General features: G+C 41.4%; 1 protein-coding gene across 6 annotated transcripts; it reads left to right on the forward strand.

The window, feature by feature from the left end:
* The first annotated feature begins 225 nt into the window (after positions 1 to 225).
* On the forward strand, positions 226 to 16,222 carry ENPP4 (ectonucleotide pyrophosphatase/phosphodiesterase 4). Of its 6 annotated transcripts, none has more exons than XM_042237358.2 (5): positions 226 to 457; positions 6,696 to 6,792; positions 6,992 to 7,849; positions 8,501 to 8,671; positions 12,753 to 16,222. In XM_042237358.2, the coding sequence occupies exons 3-5, from the start codon at positions 7,024 to 7,026 to the stop codon at positions 13,115 to 13,117; spliced, it is 1,362 nt and encodes a 453-aa protein (XP_042093292.1). In that variant the 5' UTR covers positions 226 to 457; positions 6,696 to 6,792; positions 6,992 to 7,023; the 3' UTR covers positions 13,118 to 16,222. The 6 variants fall into 6 exon arrangements, with proteins under 6 accessions (XP_042093292.1, XP_004018911.1, XP_060259198.1 ...); XM_060403213.1 differs by lacking the exon at positions 226 to 457 and adding an exon at positions 471 to 627; XM_060403214.1 differs by lacking the exon at positions 226 to 457 and adding an exon at positions 5,377 to 5,847.
* The last annotated feature ends 547 nt before the right edge of the window (positions 16,223 to 16,769 follow it).

Genomic DNA, 16,769 nt, shown 5'->3' on the forward strand with positions numbered 1-16,769 from the left:
GGGCACCCAAGCCTTGGGACGCTTAGGGAAAGGGCTTGGGAGGAGAGAACGAAACACTCCTTCCGGACCCAATTCAGCCTCACCAAAGCCTCTGTCTCCAGGTGGTACCTGAATCCAACCAATCGGAAAGGAAGTTACATCGACCGCGGCTGCGGCATCCAATCCGAGGACCTGTCTCACTCTCCGTCGCCGGCTGGGTTCCCGCAGGCTGGAAACCTGTTCCGCAGTCGCGCGCGGGACGGCCGCGAACCCTAGGAGCGCCCCTGGCAGCGCGGGTGTCGGGGAGGAAGGGGCTGTTAATTGTGGTGGGGGGAAGGCGCCCCTCTATTGCGCAGGCGCTTCAGGAAGAACTCGGTCGGGCTCCTGCGCCTTCAGGTCTCCGTCGCTCTCCAGACCCACGAGCGTCGGGTTCCGCGCGCGCCCAGTTCCGCGCGCTGCAGAGAAGCGGCGGCAGCGGGTGAGTGTGAGCCTCGCGCGCCCGGCGTTCCGGACGGAAATGCCGCACCCTCCCCTGCCCGCCGCGGTGGGGGGGTGCTTTGAAAATAGTGGTCGTGAGATCCCCTAGCCCTGATACCCCCACACCTGCCCCGAGGGGACAGCCGCGAGGGACCCCGGAGCGGCCGGGAGGTGCCTGGCTGGCTGGGGGCGGCGGAGGGCGGGGTGGAAAGCGGAAAGGAAATTGAGCGAGTGGGCGCGGCCTGGGCGGGCGGGCAGCGGGGAGAGGTGAAGCAGGGTCGGTGTAGAGAGAGGCGGAGGGGGTCGGCCTGACAGCCGTGGAGGCCGAGGGGGCGGGCGGGGCGGGCGTTTCATTGAAAACCCGAACGCGGTCCAGGGCACAGATAACCTGCAATGGCCTGAGTATTCGTTGAGAGTCAGTGGTCGTGACACAGCCAAATTGAAAAAACGAATTTCCTAGAAAACCTAACAAGAAAGATCACATCGAAGTGCTTTTTCTCGGCCGGGCACCGTGTTAAGCATTTTACAGTTAAGCTTCCTTTTCCGGGCACAGCATCTCAATGTACAGATGGAGACAGTCCTGCTCTGAGACTTGAAGCGCAGCTAGTGACCACGAACAGATTCAGGTTTATACCAGCTCTGACCCCACTAGGGATTTTTGTTTAACCACCCGACCCTCTGGTGGACCCAAGCCGGAAACCTTGCCAGTACTAAGTCAACTGCTCCTTTTAATATCCGGTTTTCTTTTCTTTTTTCTTTTCCCCTAGAGGTTGTTCTGAGCCCTTTTAAGGAAATTAAATGAATTTAAAAGCAGGGAGAAGATATTTTATAGCTAAAATATATAAAATACAAATGTTATGAGCCCCTTAGGGTCCACAAGGAGCTCATAACAATAAATATATCCTCCTCGCTTTTAAATTAGCTACAAAATACAATTTGGAAGAAATTTTGATGAATACACAGGGGGAGTTATTATGTAGAAGGTAAAATTAAGTGGAGCTGTTTTGAAGATCTAACTTCTCCCAGCTTCCCTTCTCCAGGGGATCTCCCCAACCTAGGAATCGAACCCAGGTCTTCTGCATTGCAGGCAGATTCTTTACTGTCTGAACCACCAGGGAAGCCATTCCCAGCTTCAGTTAGGGAAAAACTGTGTGTGTATGTGTGTGTGTGTGTGTTGGAAAATTGAAGACTACTTTAGAAGCCTAGAGTTTCTAAGAAAGTCTTTTAGTGAGTAGCTTTAGTTTTTCTTTAGAATATCAAGAAAATAACTGATAATAGGGAAAACCAGCTAAGTTATCTATGTGCATAGACTATACTATTTTCATTGTATTTTAAAACTGATTATAAATAGTATTTGTGAAGTGTTTAGAATAAGGCTTTTGTATTAGGAAGCAGATGGCAGGCTAATAGTGGTTTTCATCATATCCTTTAACTGTCACACTCCCCCAGTTTCAAGCAGCTAAGAATGCCAGTGAGAATGGCCTGAGATGCGTTCCATCCAAGTAGTAAGGTCATCCCAGATGAAGTAAAATGTGTTTTGGCCCCTGAATTGAAGAAAACTGCATACAACTTGCATTGCTATTGGGATATCTGGATGTGTAGTTCAATGATTCTGCTTTTTTCCTTCCCTTTGGTATTTTTTTGGTTTGAAAAATTACAGACTTTATCCCAATGCTTTAAAATATAACAATTAGTGATTTTTAAAAATTCCTTGAAAATACTTGAGAAGTTCTTACTGGTGTTTTGTTTACAGTTTAATACCCCCACCCCCCTTCCCCATTGTAATGAAACAGAACGCAGTAGGCATTAGTTTGGAGATTAATCCTAGACTTGTAAACTTGCTGCTACCAGACTTGTAAACTTGTTAAGAACCTGAAATTAGTAAGCACACAGACGGTAAAGCTACTCGTTACTTCCTGAGTGTGACCAGTCACAGAACTTCAGCTGTATCTTGTGTAAAAAGAAGTGGTTAGGCTAAATTATTTCAAATGACTTTATAGTTTTACAGTAATAGTCTGCCTGTCATTCTCCAGACTTTTTCCCTAACATAACAGCTTTGTAACTAGGATGGATAAAAAGAGACTAAATTTGAGTACCTATTGTTTAAAACTGCATGCATCCCCATTTTACAAACATGGAAACTGAACCTGGGAAGGGCTTCCCTGGTGGTTCAGACAGTAAAGAATCTGCCTGCAATGCAGAAGACCTGGGTTCGATTCCTAGGTTGGGGAGATCCCCTGGAGAAGGGAAGCTGGGAGAAGTTAGATCTGCCCATAGTCACCTGCCTGCTAAATGAGGGTGCAAGTTCCAGGATCCTTTTGATTTCAGAGCCTACTTCTAAGTCTAAGACAGGGATCCAGCAGAAGGGGTTATTGAACCTCAGGATAAACAGCACATGTGCCTTGACCCGCCTATTCACTCAAGATTTGGAGAAGAAAGCTTTTGATTTGTGTGTGTTTTGTGAGAGAGGGGCAGACACGGGTTTTTGTTGTTTTGCGTGTAGGAAATGCAGTAAAACATTTTATGTTAAAACAACCAGAAATGTATTATAGAGTACACATTTCACATAATTAACACCATGTATGCTGTGCTTATTCAGTCAGTCTTGTCCAACTCTTTGCAGCCCCATGGGCTGGAGCCTGCTGCTGCTAAGTCACTTTAGTCGTGTCCGACTCTGTGCGACCCCATAGAACACTGGAGTGGGTTGCCATTTCCTTCTCCAATGCATAAAAGTGAAAGTGAAGTCGCTCAGTCGTGTCCGACTCTTAGTGACCTCATGGACTGCAGCCTACCAGGCTCCTCCGTACATGGGATTTTCCAAGCAAGAGTACTGGAGTGGACTGGAGCCTACCAGGCTCTTTTGTCCATGGGATTCTCCAGGCAAGAGTACTGGAGTGGGTTGCCATTTCTTACTCCAGGAGATCTTCCCAACCCAGGGACTGAACCCAGGTCTCCCACATTGCAAGCCAATTCTTTGCTGTCTGAGTCACCGGGGAAGCCAAAAATAACACCATACTCGTTAGCATTTACTCTTCCTTTCTCCTCACCCGCTTGCTCCAGGCAAATCTACTTTACATCTGTATAGATTTGCATATCTAGGCTTTTCATCTAAATAGAATCATACAATAAATGATCTTTTGTGACTGCTTCTTTCACTTAGCACAGAGTTTCAAAGGTTTATCCAAATTGTCACATGTGTTATCACTCCATTCCTTTTCATTGCCAAAAAGCATTCCATCCTGTGGATATACCACTTCTTATCTGTTTATCACTTATGGACACTTGAGATGTTTCCACTTTGTGGCTCTTACAAATAATGCTGCTGTGACCGTTTGTGTACAAGTTTTATTGTAGACATATATTTTCATTTCTCATAGGCGTATGCCTAGTAGTAGATTTTCCGGGTCATATGGTAACTGTTAAAACTTTTGAGGAACTACCAGAATGTTTTGTAAGTGCCTGGACCATTTCCATTCTCATCAGCAGTGTATAAAATTCTAGTTTCTGTATTTCTTCACCATTACTTGTTATTATCTGTCTGTCTGTCTGTTTTTTATATCCATCCTAGTGGGTATGAAGGGGTATCTCATGGTGTTTTGCTTTGTATTTCCCTGATTACTGTTGATGTTGAACATACTCATGTACTTATTTGTTATTTCTGTATCTTTGGAAAAAAGTCTTTTCAGCTCCTTTGCTCATTTAAAAAATTAGATCATTTAACTTTTATTGTTGAGTTGTTACAGTTCTTAATATATTCTAGATGCACATTATTTATCAGACATATGGTTTGCAGATATTTCCTCTTATCCTTTAGGTTGTCATTTCTTCATAGTATCCTTCCAGATGTAAAAGTTTTTAATTTTGGTGAAGTTCAATTTATTTATTTTTTTATTATCACTTGTGCTTTTGTCTAAAATGGCTTTGCCTAATTCAAGGTCATGAAGATTTATGCCTGTATTCTAAGAGTTTTATAGTTTTAGCTGTTAACTGTGGTCTGTGATCCATGTTGAGTCAGTTCTGTGCAGGGTATGAACTGAGGGATACAAAGTTATTCTTTTGCATGTGGATATCCAGTCATCTCAGCACCATTTGTTGAATTGTTTTAGCATCCCTCTACTCTTAGAAGCAACCCTACTGGAAAAGTTTTAGACATCCTCTGATATTCCATTTGTAGTGATTCTTCAAAGGGCTTAGCTTTCAAAACAATACTTGATATATGGGTCTCAAGCACACCATTACAGGAAGCTGTGGTGGTGTAGAACAGAAGTCACTCAAGCTTCTTGTCGGTCTTCCAAGATGACAGCCAAGTTCATTGTTTTCTTATTTTGTCCCTATTTTGAGTGTTTTGTATTTGAGAAGTATAAAGCTCTTGTGTTGTTGGTGTTTAGTTGCAAAGTCGTATCCAACTCTTCTTGCAACCTGTGGGCTGTAGCCCACCAGGCTCCTTCTGTCCATGGGGTGGGTTGCCATTTCCTCCTTCAGGGGATCTTCCCCAGCCAGGAATGGAGCTCACGTCTCCGACATTGGCAGGCAGATTCTTTACCCTGAGCCACACGGAGAAGCTCTTGTCCTCTGATATGTGGCACATCCATGAATTTTGGTGGTGTTGACTTTAGTTATATTAGATATTTATTGAATGCTTTTTTAAATTACCTAAAAGAGTGTTTGGGCAAAGACTTAATGTGTAGAAAGTAGCTTTAAGAGGTTTGGAAACACAGGTTATTACTGAAGAACTGTTATAAGTCACCTACATAAATGATTATTGTCTCTATATTAAATCTCAGACAGATTGTGATAGCATTGTGCAGGGAGTAAAAGGGAGTTAAGGTTGGCAACCCACTCCAGTGTTGTTGCCTGGGAAATTCCATGGACAGAGGAGTCTGGCAGGCTACGGTCCACGGGGTTGCAAAAGAGTCAAACACGACTTAATGACTAACCACCAACAACAATGATTTCTGTTAAGTCTTTCATAGTAATTTGCATGTAGGTTGGGCCTGGATAGTGGAAGGACTTGAATGCCCGGCAGAAGTGAGTGTTGGGACATTCTGTATAGGCAGGGGGACTTTGAATACTGATTTTATTAGGGAAATGTCATGAACAGAGCTACAGGGAAGGTTACATTGGGAGCAGATGTTGGATGAGTAAGAGGAAGATGATTGAGGTAGGAAGATCAGTTAAGAGGCAGAAGGGCTCCAGACGAGAGGCGTTGAGGACTTGAAGAAGTACAGCAGCTGTGGAGAGTCACTCTGCGTCACATATCCTATTTTCTTAGGACCAAAGAAGAGAGAGACTGAAGACAGGGAGATTTGTTTGAGGAGAGCTGTTTTTGTAATTAGTAGATTATTAAAAAAGAGTAAAAAGTCAGGGAGTTCTCTGAGCCTGGGGAATGAGGTAAGGCAGTTAAGTGGCCTCTTGGTGTCTGCAGGGGATTGTTTCTAGGAGCCCCAGTGGGTACCAGAATCCACAGATGCTCAAGTCTCTTATATAAAAGGGCTTGGTGCAGTGAATACAGTTGGCCCTCTGGGTTTTCCATCCACGACTGGTTGGATGGAAAAACCTGTGAATGCGGAGGGCCAGCTGTTAAGTCTTTGACAGTAGAAAGGAAGTCTGAAAGGGATGTGGTGATGAAATGCATTTCAACAGCTATTGCTTTTCTTCCGAAGTTGCTGTGGCATCCAAGGGCCTGTAGACTTTGTCTCTTCGCCTCCTGTGAATACTGAGCAGGTTCAGAGGGAGGTGGGGCCTTTTTTTCTCAAATAATATTTATTTCTTACTCCCCTTTGGAAAGTGTTAGTTGTTCAGTCATGTCCAACTCTTTGTGACCTCAGGGACTGTAGCCCACCAGGCTCTTTTGTCCATCAAATTCTCCAGGCAAGAATACTGGAGTGGGTTGCCATTTCCTTCTCCAGGGGATCTTCCCAACCCAGGGGTCAAACCTGGGTCTCCTGCCTTGCAGGCAGATTCTTTACCATCTGAGCTACCACGGAAACCCCCTACTCCCCTTTTGCGTGCCAGTATTTTTCAGTAGGAACTGATGTTGAGCCAGTATGGTAGAATTTCCACACCCTAATTTCTGAAGATTAAAAGGAACGATAGGGTACCAGCCATTAAACTAGAAAAATAATCTTCTTCTCTGGAGCTTCTGAATGCTTGGCGTTATTTCTGTTTTGTGTAAAAGGATTGTTTTTATTTCCTCATTTGTTCTTATTAAGCCTTTAGAATAACTTTTGCTCTTGCAGACAAGCAAGGCAGTCAGATTTGTGTGGAGTATAAGAATGGCCCATACCCCCTTCAGAGCATGAAAATGAGGCAGGACATATAATTCAACAAGTAAAGGTAATTTGTTTCTCCCACTTTAGCTTTATTCAGTTACCTTTCAGTAAATGACAGCATTTGATTTTTAAGTTGATGTAGGTAAAGCTGGCATATAAACAGTTTTTAAATGTTGGTTTTCGTTTCCTGATAGCTCAGCTTTGGAAATCGAATCCAAATCAAGCAGCATGACTATTCAGGAATTGTTTGTTTTTTATCTTAGGAACCCTGACTACCCCCTTTAGCACGTTCACTATGAAGTTACTGTTGATGCTTTTGTTTTCGGGACTTATGACTGGTTGCAGAGGGAACTCTTCCTCCGCTTCACCACCTAAGTTACTGCTGGTATCCTTTGATGGCTTCAGAGCTGACTATCTGCAGAACTATGAATTTCCTCATCTCCAGAATTTTATCAAAGAAGGTGTGTTGGTAGACCAGGTTAAAAATGTCTTTATCACGAAAACGTTTCCAAACCACTACAGCATCGTGACGGGCCTGTATGAAGAAAGCCATGGCATTGTGGCTAATTCCATGTATGATGTCAACACAAAGAAGCATTTTTCTGATCACAATGACAAGGACCCGTTTTGGTGGAATGAGGCAGTCCCCATCTGGGTGACCAATCAGCTTCAGGACAACAGATCGAGTGCTGCTGCTATGTGGCCCGGTACCGACGTGCCCATTCACAATACCACGCCTTCCTATTTCATGAACTACAGCCCCTCGGTGTCATTTAGGGAAAGGCTCAGTAATGTCACCACATGGCTGAGCAGTTCGAACCCACCGGTGACCTTTGCGACACTCTACTGGGAGGAACCAGACGCTAGCGGCCACAAATACGGCCCCGACGATAAAGAAAACATGCGCCGAGTGCTGGAAGAAATAGATGAACACATTGGTGAGCTGGTTCACAGACTCAAGGTGTTAGGACTGTGGGAGAGTCTTAATGTGATCATCACAAGTGATCACGGGATGACCCAGTGTTCCAAGGACAGGGTGATAAACTTGGATGGCTGCCTCGACCCCTCGTACTACACTCTTATAGACTTGACCCCAGTTGCTGCGATACTTCCCAAAATAAGTAAGTAAACTTTTAACCAAGGAATATTTCAATGGATTGGTTGATTGAGGAGGGAGGGTTTTGTAAAAAGAATGAAGCTTGGACTTCAGGTGGTTCACCACCATACACTCTTATACTCCCTCGGAGTTAGGACTGTGTTTTTCCTGTGATGTTTTTCTTAGGCCGTTTAGGTTTAAAAGGATAATTTCTTTGCTTTTTGATATATTTCGTTTATGTTTATCTTTTTATTGAAGTGTAAGTGTACATCAAAGTGACTCATATATATATATATATATATATATACTTTTGTGTGAGATATACCTAATAATTTTCATCTACTGATCTTAGAATTAATTGTTAGTAGTAATATGTAATTAGTTTATATTTACTTAGGAAGCTAGATGTGAAATTTGCCCCCTTTGTATAAAAGTCCACCGGGGATAATCACAAAATGAAAAGAAAGATATGTGAATGCGCAAAAGGGGTGTGTGTGTGTGCGCGCACTCAACACTGTTACATTAGTATTATTGCCCTGTTTTTTTTTTTTTAAATGATTAATAGGATTTAATAGATAACATTGTTCAGGGTTTATTTCCAGTTATTCTAGTTAGAAATATTTTTTCCTGATCAGTCAACATGACCTTTTTCCTTTGCTGTTTCCTTTTCTTCCAGATAAAACAAAGGTTTATAGCAAACTGAAAGCCTGTAACCCTCACATGAATGTTTATCTCAAAGAAGACATTCCTGCCAGGTTTCACTATCAACATAGTGATCGAATTCAGCCTATTATTTTGGTTGCTGATGAAGGCTGGACAATTGTGCTAAATAAATCATCACTAAAATGTAAGTATTTATTTAGGATTTTTCTTCTTTGTCCCTGGGATAAATCACATGTTGTGACATTCTTACATTAACAAGGTACTTTGATTTAGAGATGTTAACACAGTAGAATTAGTTTGATTTTCAACTGGATGATTCTCAGGTTTCCATTTGAGAGCAATTTTTAGAAACCACAGTTTGATCCTTATTGGGTGATCTTAAGGGTGAAGGAGCAGTTTTACTTTTTTGTTACCAAAATTGCAGTGACTGTCAGTAACTTTCAGGAATTGTTCTCTTGATTTGTAAAAATAAGAGAGTAGGAAGAAGCAAAGAAAATAAAAGAGAAGTGAAGAAACAAAATAAAGGGAGAGAGATTAGCTAGTTCAAATTCCTTTTTCTTTTTCGTGTTAAAAAAAATGTGTCCAAGTATTTCCCCATGATGAAATAATATACCCGAGTGCTACTGCTATTTAGAACCCTGAGCAAGAACCAGAAAGTATGCAAACAAAAATCTACCAAGTAAACAAAGCAGAATCTTGCCTCAAACTGAGGAAATGTGTAAGGGAGAATTAAGAGGTCTCCCCTGAACTGAAGCTTATTTGCCTGTTTGTTAAGTTCAGTTTGAATACATGTTTTTAAAATCTGATTTTATAGACCATAGCAGGGGTCAGAAAATTCTTCTGTAGAGGGCCGGATAGTAAATATTGTAGTCTTTGCGGGCCAGCTGGTCTCTGTCTCAACTACTCAGTCCTGCCTTACCGTGGGAAAGCAGCCGCAGACAATAACCTAAACAAACTGATGTGGGGTGTCCCAGCGAAACTCCCTTTACAGAAACCGGCAGAGGGCTGCATTTGACCAGCCTCTGTCATCTGCCAGTCTCTGATCTATAGCAGTTCAGATGCGTCAGGCAAGGGTAAAGCTCAAGGCCGTTCACCTTGAAAGTGAAAGTCACTCAGTCGTCTCTGACTCTTTGTGACCCCATGGACTGTAGCCCGCCAGATTCCTCTGTCCATGGAATTCTCCAGGCAAGAAGACTGGAGTGAGTAGCCATTCCCTTCTCCAGGGGATCTTCCTCACCCAGGGATGGAACCCAGGTCTCCTGCGTTGGAGGCAGATTCTTTACCAGCTGGGTCACCAGGGAAGCCCACAAATACTGGAGTGGGTAGCCTATTCCTTCTCCAGGGGATCTTCCCAACCCAGGAATTGAACCCGGGTCTCCCGCACTGTAGGCAGATTCTTTACTAACTGAACCATCAGGGAAGCCCAAGGGTAGCCTATCTGTTCTCCAGGGGATCTTCCCAACCCAGAAATTGAACCCGGGTCTCCTGTGTTGCAGGCAGATTCTTTACCAGCTGAGCCACCAGGGAAGCCCATAATATTTACCTTATGTACTCATTATTGAAAACTTGTAAAATACAGAAAAGTTCAGAAAAGAAAACAAAAACTATTCATAATTCTTCAATACAGAAGCATAGACAGATGTTAATTGTGGGAGTTTCCCCCCCTCTAATCTTTTTCTGTTACATACACATGCATATTTTTATTATTAAATCATATGTTTTATGGTATTCATTTACAATCATACTCATTTATATCATTTAAATCACAATATCTATATATATCATTATATTCTGCTATTTACTGTACTGGTCACAGCAATTTTTATTATGAAATATTTCAAACATAGAATTAAAGAATGATACATTAAATAAAGAAGTAAAGAATGATATAGCAAGCACCGGTAGACTCATCATTCAGTCACCTGAACTTACCTGGAAGCGGGAGCTTGTTAAATGTGTGCTTTGTTGTTCAGTCGTGTCCAACTCTCTGTGACCCCGTGGAATGTAGCCCACCAGGTACCACTGTCCATGGGGATTCTCCGGGCAAGAGTACTGGAGTGGGCTGCCATGCACTTCTCCAGGGAATTCCAGGGAATCGTCCCAACCCAGGGATCAAACCCAGGTCTCCCGCATTGTAGGCGGATTCTTTACCACTGCTAAGTCATGTCCCACTCTTGTGACCCCATGGACTATGCCTGCCATGCTCCTCTGTCCATGGGATTCTCCAGGCGAGAATACTGGAGTAGGTTGCCATTCCTTTCTCCTTGTTAAATATAACTGATGCATATTAAAAGGCAGTATTTTTTAAAATAAAGCTGATTGTTGAGAGTATCGTTTTGAAGTGATATCCGGGACCATCAGGTTTTTCTTTGACTTTTACTGGAATTACACATTGGAGTCATCTGCTTAGATGTCACATTCAAGGCAGGGATCCCTCCTGTAATGTTTTCAGTCCCCTGACCCTCTGGACATTGAGGCGTCCTTTAGCTGTTCCTTTGACTGTGTGGATCACAATTAACTGTGGAAAATTCTGAAAGAGATGGGAATACCAGACCACCTGACCTGCCTTTTGAGAAATCTGTATGCAGGCCAGGAAGCAACAGTTAGAACTGGACATGGAACAACAGACTGGTTCCAAATAGGAAAAGGAGTACGTCAAGGCTGTATATTGTCACCCTGGTTATTGAACTTCTATGCAGAGTACATCATGAGAAACGCTGGACTAGAAGAAACACAAGCTGGAATCAAGATTGCCGGGAGAAATATCAATCACCTCAGATATGCAGATGACACCACCCTTATGGCAGAAAGTGAAGAGGAACTAAAAAGCCTCTTGATGAAAGTAAAAGAGGAGAGTGAAAAAGTTGGCTTAAAGCTCAACATTCAGAAAACAAATATCATGGCATCTGGTCCCATCACTTCATGGGAAATAGATGGGGAAACAGTGGAAATAGTGTCAGACTTTATTTTGGGGGGGCTCCAAAATCACTGCAGATGGCAACGGCAGCCATGAAATTAAAAGACGCTTACTCCTTGGAAGAAAAGTTATGACCAACCTAGATAGCATATTCAAAAGCAGAGACATTACTTTGCCAATAAAGGTCCATCTAGTCAAGGCTATGGTCTTTCCAGCGGTCATATATGGATGTGAGAGTTGGACTGTGAAGAAGGCTGAGCACCGAAGAATTGATGCCTTTGAACTGCGGTGTTGGAGAAGACTCTTGCGAGTCCCTTGGACTGCAAGGAGATCCAAACAGTCCATTCTGAAGGAGATCAACCCTGGGATTTCTTTGGAAGGAATGATGCTAAAGCTGAAACTCCAGTACTTTGGCCACCTCATGCGAAGAGTTGACTCATTAGAAAAGACTGATGCTGGGAGGGATTGGGGGCAGGAGAAGAAGGGGATGACAGAGGATGAGATGGCTGGATGGCATCACTGACTCGATGGACGTGAGTCTGAGTGAACTCCGGGAGTTGGTGATGGACAGGGAGGCCTGGTGTGCTGTGATTCATGGGGTTGCAAAGAGTTGGACACGACTGAGCGACTGAACTGAACTGAAACCAATGGTGTGGGCTTCCCAGGTGGTGCTAGTGGTAAGAACCCGCCTGCCAATGCAGGAGACGTAAGAGGCATAGGTTCAGTCCCTGGATGGGGAAGATCCCTTGGAGGAGGGCATGGCAATCCACTCCAGTACTCTTGCCTGAAGAATCCCATGGGCAGAGGAGCCTGGTGCGCAGCATTCCATAGGGTTGCAAAGAGTCGGATACAGCTAAAGTGACTTAGCACGCATGCACCCATGGTGCATTCTGCATCTTGTCCAGGGGCAGCTGACAGAGGTCAAGGCCGCTGGCTCACTTCCTCCCCACTCACTGGTTTACTCACTTCTGCTCCCCCCGGTTACACAGAACCTTCAACCCAACCACTCTCTTAATCACTGGTGCTCTTTGCAGGGGCTTTTTGCAAACAGTGTTGGATGCTGACAGGTGAAATGCTTGGGGCTAGGACTGAGAAACCCATCAGTCTGAGAGAAGGTTTTAAAACATGAGGTCATGACTAGTTGGGAAAAAGGAGGGGTGTATGTGTAAAATACAGGAGGTGGCTGAATTGAAGAAAATAGATCATTTTTTTTTTTCTAGCCCCTGTTTGGCCCAAGTGATCAGAATTTCAAAGGATGGGAATTAAACTGACAATTTACACTAGAAACAGGTTATTTCATGATAGCAAGGCTGATCTTGTTTACTAACATCATCTTCTTCTTTTCCAGTAGGTGACCACGGTTACGATAATTCTCTGCCTAGTATGAATCCGTTTCTAGCTGCCCATGGTCCTGCATTTCACAAAGGCTACAAACACAGCACCATTAATACGGTGGATATTTATCCGATGATGTGCCATATCCTGGGATTGAAGCCACGTCCCAACAATGGGACCTTTGGTCACACCAAGTGTCTGTTAGTGGACCAGTGGTGCATTAACCTCCCAGAAGCCATCGGAATTGTTATCGGGGCGCTGCTGGTCTTGACCACTCTGACCTGCCTCATCATTATCATGCAGAACAGAGTCTCCGGGCCCCGGCCGTTTTCCCGACTTCAGCTCCAAGAAGATGATGACGATCCGTTGATTGGGTAACATGTGCCGGGGTTTATACAAGGTGGCTTTAAGTAGGGCACACCCAAGGAATGGTGTTAGAGCTATGAAAACATATACTTCCAAAGAACTTGGACCAGGCATGCTACAGTTATTTTGTCTTTCCTTGTGTTTTGCTGCATTAGCTAATACAAAAAAAATTCTGATTGTAGGGAAAATTGCTAGTAAATCATTAGTTAGCACCAACTGTTTCTCTGACAAGGAACTTTTTTTGAGAATAATACTGCCTTTGCTCCCCCCTCCCTTTTTTTTTTTTTTGGCAATGAAGATTAGACACATCTTGAGATGAAAATATATTAAAATTTAGTGCGTGTGCATCTCAAATAAATTTTTATATTTGTAAATTATACAACAAAAATCTTTGTAAAGTGTGTGGATTTTGTGTATAAGGAAAGAAAAATTTCCTATATTTTTATATGTACCTAACAGAGTTTGTATCCCAAGTAAACCCTTGAGGTAGGAAAATTCTCTGTGATGGTTAATAAAATGGATTACGAGGCAGGAAAGATCTAGCATATGAAGAAACTATTTCAAGAAAAGCTACTGTAAAAAACAAGTAAAAGCCCCATGATAACAAGACTGCGTCTTTGTCTGTGTCTCTGTTAAGACCCTTAAGCTATTAAAACCTCAAAATGTTTATCTTTTGCAGAGCATTACTAAGAGGAAATTAAGAAAATAGAAGAAAGTGCTTTTCTCACTTTATGCTTAATGCCTTTGTGTAGGTTATTTGCGTGTGTGTGTGTGTGTGTGCGCGCGCGCGCGCGCACGTGCGCATATGCGAGTGTGCCAGGGTGTTGCATGCTTGGGTGTACAGACTTCATGTAACTTACAGGAGGTGGTGAGATGTGAGTGACCTGGAGGCAGACCCTCACAAACCCGTAAAACACAGCTCTCAGGAAAGGTTATAATTGCACTTCACATTAGTGTAGTTACTTCTAACTCACAAGTTAAATTCATAATTTTTAAAACCTTGTGAATTTTTGTTACCATTTTTAACATTCTTATGCTGTTACAACCAGAGGTCTCTAAGTACTGCAGAGAAATTAATGACCTGACTACAAATCTGGTTCTGACTGGGTCAGAATAAGAGATTTTTCTATTTGCCTTTGGGAATTTTATGCCTTACTTTTTAGGCAATGCTGCTGCTACTGCTGCTGCTGAAGAGTAGCTAAATTTAAAATGAAATTTAATATCTTTTGATCTTCTATATTAATCATGTGTTAAGTAACTGAATAAACTCTTAGAACTCTGTTAACCTTTAGTAGCCTGAATTCTGCCTTTGCTTTTTTCTCCCATATCTGATTCAGAAAAGTAACCACTCTGCTCATAAATTTTTTTAGCATACTTTTTCAGAGCCAACGATACATTGTTATAACTGTCATCCTAGCTTTGCAAAGTGTACCTTCTAAGAATCAAAATCAATAGGAAGAAACTGAATTGTAGCAGATGGGATTTTATACATTAGAGGAAAAATTGGGTTCAAGAACCATTTTCATTAGGAGCTGAGGCAAGCAATTAATATTACTAGTGTGATCTTTAAAGTTTTGATGACAGAAAATAAGCTGGATAACAGTTTTACAGATACAAAAATAATGGAGAGTAAATATGCAGCCCAGTGAAATGTTGGTTATCTGCGGTGGTCAGGAACAATGGTGCCAGTCGTCAAACCCAGAATTCATCCTTTGGTCACTGCTTGCTAATCTCCTGATCCTAGTATTTGGTGCCTATTGTTTTAGGGGTTCTTGAGAATCATTTCCACACCCTGCGTGAATAGTTCGGGTGAGCAGTCATAAAGTGCCTGTGTTAAAAACAGCATAGTAAATAAACCAAACCACAAGGACTTATTTTGCTTTTTGACAGATTTTTATTTCTGATGTTTTTTGCTCACATAAAAGTTATCCTAAAGGTTAATAGTTGATCTGGACAAATAATAGAAAAATTTCTTTCTACTTCAATTCCCATTAAAAAAAAAAAAGCACAGAAGAACTGTCACATTTAAAGCAGTGAGGATTTTTTAAAATGTATCACATGCTAAGTGAGTTGAGCTTGGTCCTTGCAGTGGTGTGAGCTTTATTGGCTGTATTGGTGTGATTGGTGGAAATCGATCCATCGCAACCAACATGTGAGGAGACTTTATAGAGGATGGAATAGGAAGGGGTGCCCTTCAGTGTCTCAACCCTTTGAACAAAAGACCTATTTGTCTTGTTCGTCATTCCATTCTGAAAATATGAACTAGAATTAAAATTGTAGATGTTTTATGTATATGTTGATGGGACAAAAAGTATTTATTTAATAATCAGATGTGTATAAATTATTGTATTGAACTTTATATTAATTCATTTGTATCTTTAAAAAATGATCACTTAAAGCCGGTGATTCCTCTAGTACACTGAGAAATATTTCGGTAAAGCCAGCCTTCTTCACTTGTGCATCTTGTTAAATAATTGATAACATGCTTCTCTATCTTCTGAGTTGTAGGAAGTATTTGGCTCCAGGAAAGATTTAACTGTTTATGACAACCATACTCAAAAGTAATAGGAAAACTTCTTAATAAAAGTTTTTCAGTGAATGAATTCAGAATAAGGATGTCTACTTATAATGCAGGGACAGTTCTGCTGCTCTTATTCATGTGCAAGTACTTCTGGTAAACAGCAATAGCATAAAAATTATTTCAGTGCTCTGTACCACTGGTTTTGTGTTACTGTTCCATTAAGCTTGGTATAAGGATTTAAAGATAAATTCTTGGAACATTAAATGATTAAAAAGGCCTTTGCCTTGTTCTTGGGTGTTTTTCCTTCTCTTGCCCATGTCTGGTAAACTTTAAGGATGGTCGTATTTATTTTATTTGAAGGATTTTACTTCATTGTGAATATATAAAGCTACAAATGAAGGATAAAGATGACATGAGAAGTCTGTAATTTATTGTAAATTCTTAAAATACTGTGTAAATAAAATGACATGAGTGTGTTTTAAAGAAGTTTATGTGTAGTGCCTTAAGTTAAAATATATTTTGACTATATTGTTTGAATTCAAAGCTATGACTTTATTATTTTAAAATTTTTATGTGAATAAAATGTTACCAAAACATTTTAATCGTAATTATTAAATATGTGATGTCCTTGATGATTTTTTAATTTGTCACCTTCTTTCAAAATATGCATAGTATGATAGATGTTAACATGACTTAGTGATACTGCAAAATCCACCTAGGCATTCATTACAATCTTTTTAAAACCAGGATTGTGTGTGTAACATTTAACCATATTTTAAAAGCAGTGTATAAATATACACTGTATAAATATAGTATAAATTACATAAGGACATCATTGGAAAGATAGCCAAGATAAATTTTGCAGTTTCTAGAATTATAATTCACTGACATGCAGTAGAAAGGAAGAAGTTTCAAAAGTTGGTTACAAAACACTAGGGGTGAGGGTCTTTTCTAATATATATTCAACAAAGCTCCCTCTAATAGAGTAGTTTTTTTTTTTTTTTTTAATTTTGACATTCATTGAATACTGCTAGCTAGGGACTGTGGGGAAAACAAATTAACAAGCACTTTCTTTGAAGAGTTCTGTGGCATTTCAAAAGTGGTAACCCTATACCAACAAAACACTTTTGTCTACTCATGGTT

This window comes from Ovis aries, chromosome 20 (assembly GCF_016772045.2).
Source record: "Ovis aries strain OAR_USU_Benz2616 breed Rambouillet chromosome 20, ARS-UI_Ramb_v3.0, whole genome shotgun sequence".
Taxonomy (NCBI): Eukaryota; Metazoa; Chordata; class Mammalia; order Artiodactyla; family Bovidae; genus Ovis; species Ovis aries.